General features: G+C 42.8%; 1 protein-coding gene across 1 annotated transcript in view; it reads left to right on the forward strand.

Annotated features, from left to right (window-relative positions):
- The window catches only part of TNPO3 (transportin 3), a 107026-nt gene that overhangs the window by 37893 nt on the left and 55134 nt on the right, over nucleotides 1-13999 (forward strand). Inside the window, exon 4 of the mRNA XM_008154029.3 lies at nucleotides 1213-1369. Coding sequence (XP_008152251.1) covers nucleotides 1213-1369 — 157 coding nt within the window. The remainder of the gene's footprint in view (nucleotides 1-1212; nucleotides 1370-13999) is intronic.

Raw genomic sequence — 13999 nt, forward strand, 5'->3', positions numbered from 1 at the left:
AACTTGTATTGACTGTATGCTAGCATTTGGGATTACTATTAACCTACACAGAGAAATTTGTTAGCAATAGCTAGACATTTCTACTATTTCCCCAAACTCTTAACATAGAATTATTTATTATTAACTGTTGTTAGGTTAAAAGAAAACCATTTAAAATTTAAATATTATAAAAATATGTCATGTGGAACATAAGACCCTCATAATTTACACGCACACACATCACTTGAATTAACTGCAGCAAAGTCTTTTCATTGACTCATAGATCACTCTCATTGATAAATCAGCAATTCTATAAAAATATTTTAGAATGTTTAAGATGATAATAAGTTGAAAATTGTTGTGAGTATACGTTCTTACTAATTGGGGTGTGCTTCCTTTGCTTGCCGATGCAGCCGCGGCCGCGGCCCAAGTGGCCCCGAAGTTTTCGGGTCTTCCTCAGTCTGGATGGCATGTCGGTGGCCGAGCTGCAAGAGCTTGGCAAAATAATCTTGAAATTTGTTTGCATTTTGGCATTTGGTCAGGAAGTTATTTTTGAACTTAGTGGATGTCCTTTTTACCTCCAAGCATAGTGTGTCATTAAAGACTTTATATGGATAGTTTATTTTATTTCATAGTAAAAAGCAAACACTTTTTTTCTCCTTATTCCTATATTTCATATTAATGATTGGCTATATAGCCCTCTAGATTTTCCTTTAAGCATTTTATAATAAATAAGAGTACACATATTTTATTATACATATGCATATATATGTATTTGTTCACTCATGTAATATGTTTCGTATACTTTCATCACTTAGTACATTGTGGATATCTTTTCCTGTTATGACATAGATAGGTATCTCAATATAATGGCTATGTATGTTTCATTGTATAACTTGGAACCTTTTTTATCTTGTTTAATTATGAGGGACCTTTATATTTTCCCAATATTTTTGCTGTTTTAAAGAAGTACTGCAGGGCACATCTTTGTATGCACCTATGAGATTTTTCTGAGAAGTACTTCTGGAAGTGGAATTGTTGGGTCAAATATTATGCAAGTTGAAATTTTGTTTTTCAGATACCCTTCAAAAGTTATATCTATTTTTTCTTTTCTTTAATAGTCGTGAGAATGCTGCTTTTGTTGTCATAGGTTATTCTGATGGTTCTTGTTACCTTACGTGATTGTGTCCTTTCTGACTCTTAAGTAACTTATGTCTCTTTTTTCTTTTCTAGATATAGCAATGATGTAACTTCTCTGCCTTTTCTGCTGGAGATCCTTACAGTGTTACCTGAAGAAGTACATAGTCGTTCGTTACGAATTGGAGCTAACCGACGCACAGAAATTATAGAAGATTTGGCCTTCTACTCTAGTACAGTGGTATCTCTATTGGTGAGTAGGTTTGAAATATGAAGTTGCTGCGTAGGAGCAAAAAGCCATGGTGGTTATTTTGTTCTTTAGTTTCATTATAGTAAAACTTCGATATAACAGACTAATTCGGGCTAGGGGGTGTCCGTCCATCCATCCATTAAAGCTGAAAGTCCATTATATAATAAAGTAGGCTTTCCAAATGTATATGTTAAAAAATTGATTTTTAGAGAGAGTGGAAGAGAGAGGGAAAGACATTGAGAAATATGTGAGAGAAACATTGATTGGTTGCCTCCTGCACATGCCCTGACCAGGGCCTGGGCTGGGAGGAGCCTGCAACCACAGTACATGCCCTTGACTGGAATCGAACCCGGGACCCTTCGGCGACACTATTCACTGAACAGAGCCAAACTGGCTAGGGCTATTATGATTATTTTTAAAAATATATATTTTTTATTGATTTCAGAGAAAAATAGAGATAGAAACATCAATGATGAGAGAGAATCATTGACTGGCTGCCTCCTGCAGTGGGGATCAAGCCTGCAATATGGGCATGTGCCCTGACCGGGAATTGAGCCATGACCTCCTGGTTCATGGGTGGACACTCAACCATTGAGCCACACTGGCTAGGTGGTTATTATGATTCTTAATCATAGTCTCTCTTCCCCTTTTTCAAAATGACACTGATTTGTTGAAGAGATTGGACCAGTTGTTTTATAAAATACCTTACCTTCTGAATTTTCTGATTGTTTTGTCTTTGTTTCATTTAGCTTGTTTTTCTGTTCTCTCTTAGTACTCTATTTGGAAGTTGTAGCCAAAGCCAGACTTACTTCATAGGGATTCCTTAAGAGAATTAAGCCTTAATGATGTTAATGCACCCATTGTATGTAATGAATTTTTTCCAATGCATTAATAATAGTACCAGCTATATACCATCCTTAGGATAATTGAGGAAATAATCACTAAAATCATTTTCTGCAGGACTTAATTCTTTCCCAGAACCCCGATTGAGAAAGGCTTGATGGGTTACTTTTAAAGGTTAAATATTTTTGGCTAGAACACATCACAGCTACTTCATGTACATCTTATCAGAATATAAATACTCATTACTGATGCTAGGATTGACTGGATTAAGATGATGACAGTATGATTTCTCTATTATAAACTTTGTCTTCCCCTTGTAATATAATGCAATTTGTTTGATGATAGTTTGTTATTTTACAAGTGTCCATTCCATGTCAACTTTTTGCCTAATGTTGTAAACTCTAGTTTATAATGGTTGCCACTTTAATTGTGGCTTGCCAAATAGTATTTTATTAATTGTACTAGAGGCCTGATGCACGAAGATTTGTGCAAGAATGGGCCTTCCTTACCCTGGCTGCCGGCACCGCCTTCGCTCTGGCCAGAGCCGCCTTTTCGCTCCAGCCCGGAGCCACCTTTCTGCCTTCCCACGCTGCCCAGAGGCCCGGAATGGCTGGGGCGGTGCGGATCCTGCTCTCCCCCCCCCCCCCCCCCCCCCCCGGCAGCTTGGCACCTGTGTATGCAAACTAACTCGCCATCTTTGTTGGGTTAATTTGCATACTCACTCCTGATTGGCTGGTGAGCATTGTGAAGGTATGGTCAATTTGCATCTTTCTTTTATTAGTGTAGATAATTAATTCTACTTTATATTAGTTGGCAATGTCCTGAGTTTCTATTAGAAAGTCAAGATATCTTAACGCTTTTTTAATTTCTTGTTTTTGTTTTTATTTTTTGAAATTTTATTTTTTTTTTTTAAATAAATCTTTATTGTTCAGATTATTACAGTTGTTCCTCTTTTTTACCCCCATAGCTCCCCTCCACTCGGTTCCCACCCCACCCTCTGCCCTTACTCCCCCGCACTGTCCTTATCCATAGGTGTACGATTTTTGTCCAGTCTCTTCCTGCACCCGCCACACCCCCTTCCCCCCAATAATTGTCAGTCCACTCCCTTTCTATGCCCCTGATTCTATTATATTCACCAGTTTATTCTGTTCCTCAGATTTTTTTATTCCCTTGATTTTTAGATTCACTTGTTGATAGATATGTATTTGTTGTTCATAATTTTTATCTTGACCTTTCTCTTCTTCTTCCTCTTCTTACAGCATCCTACCTAATAATAGACAAATATGCAAATTGACCATACCTTCGCTATGCCCACGATTGGCCAGGAGGCGCGGGGGGGAGGGGCGGGACTCGGGGTGGCCGGGGTGGCCGATTGGGCTGACGGGACGCTGAGCTCACGTAGCCAGCAGCGGCACGAGCTCAGCGTCTGCGCCATGGCTGTGCTGCGGCACAGAAGAGGCCTCTGGGGCAGCAAGCCCACGTCCTGCTGCGGACCATCAAAAGCGGGGAGTGAAAGCAGAGGAGCTGGCTGTCTGTTCGCTCTGGCACCAGCGGACAGCCAGCCAGGTCCCCCGCGATCGAAAGCGGGGAGCTGTGTGTCTGCTCCAGCACCAGCGGACCCCCTGCCATCAAAAGCGGGGAGCAGGCTGCTAGCAGTGTCCGCAGAGCGTGCTAGGCTTTGCGGGGCAGTGGATATGGCCTGGATGGCAGGTTAGGCCTAGGGGACCCTACACATGCATGATTTAATCATGCACTGGGCCTCTAGTTTCATATAATACTGGTTTGGCGGTGATGAACTCCTTTAGCTTTTTCTTATCTGTGAAGCTCTTTATCTGCCCTTCAATTCTGAATGATAGCTTTTCTGGGTAGAGTAGTCTTGGTTGTAGGTTCTTGCTACTCATCACTTTGACTATTTCTTGCCACTCCCTTCTGGCCTGCATAGTTTCTGTTGAGAAATCAGCTGACAATCATATGGGTACTCCCTTGTAGGTAACTGTTTTTCTCTTGCTGCTTTTAATATTCTCTCTTTGTCTTTTGCTCTTGGCATTTTAGTTATGATGTGTCTTGGTGTGGTCCTCTTTGGATTCCTTTTGTTTGGGGTTCTGTGCGCTTCCTGGACTTGTAAGTCTATTTCTTTCACCAGGGATGGGAAGTTTTCTGTCATTATTTCTTCAAATAGGTTTTCAATATCTTGCTCTCTCCTTCTGGCACCCCCATAATTCGGATGTTGGTATGCTTGAAGTTGTCCCAGAGGCTCCTTACACTATCTTCATATTTTTGGATTCTTTTTTCTTTTTGCTTTTCCGGTTGGTTGTTTTTTGCTTCTTCATATTTCAAATCTTTGACTTGATTCTTGCGTTCCTCTAGTCTGCTGTTGGATCTCTATATTATTTGTTATTTCAGTCAGTGTATGCTTAATTTCTAGTTGGTCCTTTTTCATATCCTCGAGGGACTCACTAAATTTATCGGCGGTTTCTAGAAAATTTTTGAAAAACCTTATAACCGTGGTTTGGAACTCTATATTCAGTTTGCTGTCCTCCATTTCTGTCATTTGTGACCCGTTTCTTTGTCTCCGCATTTTGGCTGCTTTTCTGTGTTGATAGAGTGGCTTTGTGTACCAGGTGTCGTATAGGGCCTAGTGGCTCAGCCTCCCCAATTACCTGAGGTGGACACTCTTGGTGCACCCCTTTGTAGGCTGTGTGCACAGTCTTGTTGTAGTTAAGCCTTTATTGTTGTTGGTATCACTGGGAGGAATTGATCTCCAGGCCAATTGGCTGTGAGGATCAGTTGTGTCTATGATGGGAGAACTTCTGTGCTAGAGACACCCTTATGGGGCAGGACTTGCTTCAGTGGGGCTTTGGTGCTCACTGAGTCTGCCCCTGAATGTGTCCCTTATGGATCTGAGGAGCTGTAATCTGGATGGTCCCACTCTGACCACTGGGTACACTGGCTCTTTGAACTCCAAGGAGGTGCAAATTTAGCTCTGCCTGAGGCCACCCAGCAGGATCTACGGGGAGATCTGCAGATTCCTCTTCTTTGTTTGGGCTTTGGAGGTGTCCGGATGAGGCCCAGCTGTGAAGTAATGCAAGCTGCTGTGGAGACTTTGGCCTTCTTTTGGAAGTTTTGGGGCTCTCTGACCCAGTTGCAGTTTGTTAGTTAATTTTAGATTGCAAAGAGCCAGGCCATTCATATGCAAAAGCCTCTGCACACAGCTGGGGTAGGGTTGTAACTTGGGTGGGGCGGGGTCTCAGGAAATCAACAGGGCGGAGCAAACAGCAATGGCTGACCATCAGCCCTGCCCTAACAGGCCCCGGGATCTCAGTGTCCTGCAGTAATCACTGCAAGCACCTCTGAGAAAAAGCCGCCCTCGTGTTCCGGCCCAATGCCAGACAGTCCAGTTTTCCCTCATATGAGTCTGGGTCCCCAGAGTCTCGCCCGGAACTGGAGTTCAGAGCAGTCGGGAGCTGTGTCTCCCTCCTGATTGAAAAAGACAGCCGAGCCCTCAGTTGCCAGCCCTTTCTGCGCACGCATCTCCGTACCTCCTCTGAGTCTCTGTGCTTTTCTCTTCCCTTCTAGTTGTAGAATTTCCACTCAGTCAGCCTTCCTGTGGTTCTGGATGATGTCGTTTTGTCTTTTGGTTGTAGTTTTGAAGTGGCTGTGCGAGGCAGCAAGTTCAGGTGTTTACCTATGCCGCCATCTTGGTTTCTCCTTAATTTCTTGTTTTTAAAATAAGGATTTGTTTTAAAGCTGCCTCAAATGTTACTGTTTTATTTTTCCTGGCTATCTTTTTATGGAGTATTATGGACTCATGGATTTTCATTGATTCAGGGTTTCCACTAAAATCATTCTTTTGATGCTTAAAATGTCATAACTTGGGCTACTGGAGCACTTTTTTGCTTCCTAATATAAAAAGATGGACAGCCCTAGCCGGTTTGCCTCAGTGGATAGAGTGTCAGCCTGTGGGCCAAAGGGTCCCTTGTTCGATTCTAGTCAAGGGCATGTATCTGGTCAGGGCTTGTGCAGGAAGCAACCAATCCATGTGTTTCTCTCACATCGATATTTTTCTCTGCCTTTCCCTCTCTCTTCCACTCTCTGTAAAATCAATGGAAAAATGTCATTGGGTGAGAATTAAAAAAAAAAGATGAACATACTTATCTTGTTACCTCCTTGTGCCAGTTCTAGAATTGTTGGTTTCTTTTAGTATCAGCCTGTGTCCAACCAGGAGAAAGAAACTGCATAGTGATAGGTGAGAATATTTAATGTAAAGAATGATTCTTTCTAACAGGAGGTTACAATAATGAGGGATTGTCTAGTGAGAAGTAAGGAGAGTTCTAAAAAACATAAACAGTTACCATAAAACAAAGGTGGAAAAAACTTTACATTGTTCCACTGTAGTTACAAGTTATCTCAGTCATTAACCCCAGGACTGAGATAGTTTCCAAGAAAGGAAGAGTTCATCCCCCTTTCAGGGCTGAGATCCAGACCTTGTTGGAGAGGGCATATCCATGGTCAAGAAGTCATTGTGCTTTATGCTGCCAAAAACCTGTCCTCTTTTTTTTTTTTTTTTTCTTATTTTATTGATTTTTTACAGAGAGGAAGGGAGAGGGATAGAGAGTTAGAAACATCGATGAGAGAGAAACATCGATTAGCTGCCTCTTGCACACCCCCTACTAGGGATGTGCCCGCAACCAAGGTACATGCCCTTGACCGGAATCGAACCCGGGACCTTTCAGTCCACAGGCTGATGCTCTATCCACTGAGCCAAACCGGTTTTGGCCAAAAACCTGTCCTCTTGAACTTGCTGGAGATCTGTTTTCCAAGAAGCCCAGAAAAAGTTGTTCAGGGAAGGTGTCTCACCAGAGACACTCTGCCACAAAATCAGCTGGGTGTAGGAATACCGGGGGAAGCTTCTGGCACTGTGCACTGCAGACACTGGGGAAGCTGAGTGCACTGAATCTAATGCTGGATAAGTTGTTTTGCAAATCCTTGAATAATGTTGTTTTGTTCAACGTCATCTATATATATAAAAAGGCAGTGACCATGACGACCGAAACGACCGGTCACCATGTGGTGCTAGCATAGATGCATTGACACAGGTAAAGTCTGTGAGTGAACTGAGAATGAACAAGACAAATGCTTGCCTTCACAGAGCTCACACTGTAAGAAGGTTAGGTCAGGGGTGAGAATTCAAAATTTCCACCAGCACAGACCTGAGGTGCCGCTTCTCAGAGCGGCCAGAGATACACCCGGTAGTGGACTGGAGGCGTGACTGAAGGGCTGGTGCCAATGTGAAGGCGGGGCCATTCTGGATTTCCCAGAGGAGGCAATGGCTGCCTAGGAGGTGGAGCTTTTGACGCTGACTGGCATAGAAACTGTCCAATCAGAACCTAATCTGGGTGTACTGCGAAGGCAGAACTTAAGGTGGGGGCTGAGGAGGGGTTATAAGGGCAACAGCTGTTTGGTGTAAGGTGTAAGAAAGTGGTTCAATTTTTTAATAACCGGTTTGGCAGTATAGTGCATATGGCTGGCTATCAATCCAGATATAGGGCTTATGTATTTTTGTCTGCCAAGAGCATCTCCTCCTGCTGAAAAAGCCCCTCCCCCACATTTAAGCAATCCTATCTTATATAATCTATTGATACTAATAAAAGGGTAACATGCTAATTAGACCGGGTTGACCGGCCATCTTCCGGACATCCGACTTCCTTCCGGATAAAGCCATGGTGGTGGGGGCTGAGGCAGAGGCAGTTAGGGGCGATCAGGCCAGCAGGGGAAAGCAGTTAGGGGTGAGATCAAGCTGGCAGGGAGTTAGGGGCGATCAGGCTGGCAGGGGAGGGCCATTGGGGGCATTAGGCAGGCAGGTAGGTGAGTGGTTAGGAGCCAGTGGTCCCTGTGGGATCGGGCCTAAACCGTCAGTCGGCCATCTCCCGAGGGGTCCCAGATTGGAGAAGGTGCAGGCTGGGCTGAGGAACACCCCCCCCCCCCCCCATGCACGAATTTTGTGCACCAGGCCTCTAATTTTACTATAAAATTATTGAGATGCCCTAGGAACTTAACTCTTGTTTATATCAATTAGCCAGTGGAAAATTATTTTTTGTCATACATTGTTCCACTGTAGTTACAAGAACCCATCAACAACATTCACTGAGTACTTTTCTTAGGAGCCTAAGGCACTTTGCTATAAAACCATTGGGAGGTTGGGGGTGGGAGAAATAAGGAAGCTGCTGGCCAGTGCACTGCAAGAGCCAGGCACCAGAGAAGCTAGGAGCCTGGGACTGGAGGAGCTGCACATTCTGCAGAAGGCTACCAAGTAATCACACCAGAACTAGGAAGCTCAACCCCTTTCCTGTTGCAGTTTCTCTCCAGTGTCCTAATAAAAAGTTACTGCTAGCTAGTACAGGAAAAGAAATATTGAAAGGGTCCAGATCCATTTGTACAAAGTAGTCTAAAAGGGTGAATTTGGTGCTGAATAGCACTAAATCTGTAACCAGCATCAGTCTTCTCATTTGACTAATTCATCTTCCATATGCATTCTTCTACATACATTTAAATTCCTATACAATGGCATAACAAGCAAATAGAAAATATGCAATCCTGCTATAGCCCTCATTTAAATATTGGTCACAAGACTATAAATATGTATGGCTTATTTCACAGCTAATTTTATCTCATCCTTACTGCTATAGACTGGATATTTGTATGTCCCTCCCCCCAATTCATATGTTAAAAACCAGTCCCTACTGTGATGGTATTTGGATGTGAGGCCTTTGGGAGGTGATTAGGTCATGAGGATAGAGCCCTCACGAATGGGATTAGAGACCCCAGAAAGCTCACTTCCTCCTTATGCCTTGTGAAGACACAGCAAACAGTCCTATATAATAAAAGGCTAATATGCAAATAGACAGAACGACCGGTCGCTATGACGTGTACTGACCACCAGGGGCCAGACTGCTCAGCCAGAAGCCAGGCTCACGGCTGGTGAGAGCCTCTCCTGCCTCCACGGCAGCGCTAAGGACCCCTCAGAGGATGTCCACTTGCCGGCTTAGGGGAGTGAGAGGGTGCAGGCCAGGCCTAAACTGGCAGTCGGACATCCCTCTCACAATCCGGGACCTCTGGCTCCTAACCGCTCGCCTGCCTGCCTGCCTGCCTGATTGTCCCTAACCGCTTCTGCCTGCCAGCCTGATTGCCCCCTAACCATTCCCCTGCTGGCCTCATTGCCCCCAACTGCCCTCCCCTGCCACGACCCACCTCCTCCACCGGTACTCGCTGCCTCTGTGTGAGGTGGCGGAGACGCCAGGACCTGCCTTCTCTGCACCTCACTGAGCCTCAGGATTCCTAGGCCTTATTGTGCGGAGCTGCCGCCTGGCCCCGCCTCTGCTGTGCGCGCTGCCCTCTTGTGGTGGAGTCGCGCATGAGGGTGGGAGGAACACCTAGGCCAGTGATGGCGAACCTATGACACGTGTGTCAGCACTGACACGCGTAGCCATTTTTGATGACACGCGGCCGCTAAGGCGGCCGCATGCCAAGGATAAAACATTTGCTGCTCCTGAGGATGAAACATTTGCGAAATAATGTTTTTTCCTCAAAGTGACACACTACCCGAGTTATGCTCAGTTTTTTGGCGAAGTTTGACACACCAAGCTCAAAAGGTTGCCCATCACTGACCTAGGCTTTTATTAGTATAGATGAGATACTTGATTAGATATGATGCTATGATACTTGGCTATGGCATTCTGTTAGTCCATGAATGATAGTGCTGATAGAAGCATTGCAAGCAGGGAAGGTAAATTCATATACAGAATATGTGTCTCTTCCTGTGAACACAAAGCTCTGCTTCCTCCATGATAGAAGTTGGTGTAATCAGTCAACCTAGTTTCCATGGGGAATGGTGCCATATTAGGGACTCAGTGTTGGTCTTCACTGTTGGCAGATTTGACACTCATCAGTAGTGTTAACCAGTTAAGCCTTGGTAACTGGAAATCTATGTTAATCCCATGTGTAGCCTTCATCCCCAATACTGTGGCCATTTTGTGAGCCCACTGAGCAACTACTGGGTGACTGAGGAAAGAGGCTGACATCATTTTGTCTGTCTGTCATTGAGAGAATCCTTTCTAGTGGATACCCGTGGTAGGTGTTCACATAGAACAGAAATGCTTCCACAGTCTTCCCATTCATATTCCATTCATATACCTTGGCCTCAGACTTCCTTGTCACTGAACTTTTAATCCTGTTTTTTCCAAATCCCTGATTATTCATTCAACCCATTGATAACTGTTCATGAATAAGTGTAGATTCATATGTCTAGTATTCTTTCAATCCAGACATGGTGAACAACCAAATACACTGCTTGAAGTTCTGTCCACTAGGAGGGTTTTGCAGCCACTGTCCTTTCACTAAGGCCCCTGAATAGGCCTGTAATGCTGCAGCTGTCCACCTTCAGGTGGTATAAGCATATTGTACAGACCCATTTATAATCCAGGTTTGATACCTCTTCATCAGGTATCTGGTCGTGAGGAACACCCCAGGAGGCCATAGGCATGGATTGAGGTAAATGAACCAATGCAAGAAAAGCTGGTGTTCGAGGGAATCTGAGCTGTCTGCTCATGCAGCTTGTACCTTCCAGATCTTTCTGAACTTAGTCTCTTATATACCATTTCCATTTGATGACAGGTTGCTGCTACTCATGCCCAATATTATAGCTAGATAGTTCAGACAGTACTCCGCTCAGGCTACATGATCACATGATGTCCCATCATTAAATGTTCAGTCTCTACCAAGCCTCAGTAGCAAGCCAGAAATTGTTACTCAAAGGGAAAATAGTTACCTGCAGAAGAGGGCATAGATTTGACCCTAAATCTTAGATATTTGCACTATGATTTTCCTATTTGTGTTTCCCAGACACTCCATATACTCATTAAATCTAGAATCTCTAGTGTTATATTCCAGCCTCCCTTGGTCTAACACCCTTAGAGTTCACTCCCACATATGTTCTTTGGGTTTCTGGTTTCTTCAGGTACATATTAGCAAAGTTTTAGAATTCTCTTGATATGTAAGTTATTTCCTCCAGTGTGTACCTGCCCCCCTGGAACATGATGAGATATGGCTCTAGTTGTGGGTGACACGGGATAGTTGTGGTAGATCTTGAAGAGAATGGGCATCCCCTTTCATGATATCTGTTATTGCAGGGCTTTCAGGCTGAGAAAGACATGTGAAGGCAGGCTTCTTCCACTAGTAAGGTGAGAATCAGAGTGACCTGGGGTTTCAAGATGATCAGTTTCGTTCAGGTCCAACCAGATATCTATGTTCCACGCTTCTGAATCCCATTCTTTATCAATCATTTTCCTAACTTTCACATGGGAAACTTGGTGGGATTGTAAATTCATCTGTTGTTTGTAATTCACCAAGCCACAAAATTAAATTTTGTGTATGAGTTTCAGCAATACCAGCCCTATAACTACAATAAACAAGAGCTTCCTTTAGAGATGTCAGAGAAACTGGTTCTCAGACTGTAACTTGAGCTTAATGGTCCTAAGCTTGTCATTTTCTTTTTTTAAGTGCTCAAGTGAAGTCAAAAGAGAATCTAGTTGACACTGCTGTGCTTATAGCCACATTGCCACAAGTGGTCAAGTGCAGCAGCCACTTGGCCTCTGAAGGCACAACAAATCAATCTATCACCTGCACCAATTATGAGAAAGTGTTTTACTTAGATAGTACTTTCTCATAATTGGCACAGGTGATAGATTGATTTGTTGTAATGGAATCTGAAAAATATATCCCAGTAATACCTAATAAGGTCTATAATTCTGTCATGTAGCTTGTCATGTTACAGAACCCAGAGGATGAAATTAGTACAAAATTGCCAAGAAAAACAGATATTTGGCTATACTACCAGGTACCAAAGGCCTCTTAAAAACTTTTCATTCAGTTTCCCTCAAATTCTCTTTAATGGTTCTGCTCCATTCCATTTTCTTACTAGTATTTTACTTTTTCAGTCTATTCAAATAGACCCATTCTTTTTTTAAAAATAATTTTTTATTTTTTAATTGCAGTTAATATATACAAAATTATATTTGTTTCAGGTGTACAACCCAGTGATTAGAAATTTATATAAGTTTCGAAGTGATCACCCTGATAAATCTAGTACCCATCTGACATCATACATAGTTATTACAATATTATTGACTATACTCCTTATGCTGTACTTTACATCTCCATGACTATTATGTAACTACCAATTTGTACATCTTTTTTTGTTGTTGTTGTTAATCCTCACCCGAGGATATTTTCCCATTGATTTTTAGGGAGAGTGGAAGAGAGAGGGAAAGACAGAGAGAAACATCGATGTGAGAGAAACACATCGATTGGTTACCTCCTGCACACGCCCTGACCAGGGCCCGGGCCAGGGAGGAGCCTACAATCGAGGTATGTGCCCTTGACCAGAATCGAACCTGGGACCCTTTGGTCCACAGGCCGACGCTTTATCCAGTGAGCCAAACCAGCTAGGGCCCAATTTGTACATCTTAATTCCTTTACCTTTTTCACAACTTAATTCCTTTACCCAAGCCCCCTCCCATCTAGCATTATCGAAATGTTCTCTGTATCTATGAGTCTATTTCTGATCTGCTTATTTGTTTGTTTTTTAGATTTCACATATAAGTGAAATCATATGGCATTTGTTTTTCTCTGTCTGACTTATTTCACTCAGCAAAATACTCTCTAGGTCCATCCATGTTATTCTAGATGGCAAGATTGCATTTTTTTTTTTTTATGGCTGAATCATATTTTGTTGTATATATGCATCACCTCTTTATCCATTTATCTATTGATGGACACTTAGTTTTCTTCCATATCTTGGCTATCATAAATAATACTGCAGTAAACATATGGTGGATGCATGTCTTTCTTATTTAGTGTTTTGGGTTTGTTCAGATAAATACCCAGAAGTGGAATTGCTGGATCCTTCATTGTCTTTTTCTTTTTTAATAAGATATGAAGGTGGTTTTTAAAAAATATGTTTTTATTGATTTCAGAGAGGAAGAGAGAGGGAGAGAGAGATAGAAACATCAAATAATGAGAGAGAATCATTGATCGGCTGCCTCCTGCATGCCCCCTACTGGGGATTGAGCCCACAACCCAGGCATGTGCCCTTACTGGAATCAAACCCAGGACCTTTCAGTTCCACAGGCCAACACTATCCACTGAGCCAAACCGGCTGGGGCCATTGTCTCTTGTTACAGTATTTGTTTTAAAGTCTATTTTGTGTGGTATAAGTATTGTTACCCAGTTTTTTTGTTGTTTCCATTTAATGAAGTATATTTTTCTATCTCTTTACTTTCAATCTGAATTGAGTCTCTTATAAATAGTATACTAAGAGTCTTGTTTTGTTATACATTTAGTTACCATGTGTCTCTTGATTTCATCGATTTGCATTTAAAGTAATTGTTGATAGCCCAACCAGTGTGGCTCAGTGGTTGAACTTTCAACCTATGAACCAGGAGGTCATGTTTCAACAGTCAGGGATTGTGCCTGCAACCCGGGCACGTGCCCTTACCAGGAATAAAACCTTGACCTCCTGGTTCATGGGTCAATGCTCAGCCACTGAGCCACATCGACTGAGCTTTATAGTGTATTCTTCATTTCAGTTATTGTATTCTTTATTTCTGACTTTTTAAAAATGTTTTTTATCTCCATTTTCATGTTTCCTATCTCTTTGTTGAAATTCTCACAAAGTTCATCTACTCTTCCCCTAAGTTCATTGAGACTCCTTATAACCAGTGTTTTGAAGTCTGC

The sequence above is a fragment of the Eptesicus fuscus genome, chromosome 14, assembly GCF_027574615.1.
Source record: "Eptesicus fuscus isolate TK198812 chromosome 14, DD_ASM_mEF_20220401, whole genome shotgun sequence".
Lineage (NCBI taxonomy): Eukaryota > Metazoa > Chordata > Mammalia > Chiroptera > Vespertilionidae > Eptesicus > Eptesicus fuscus.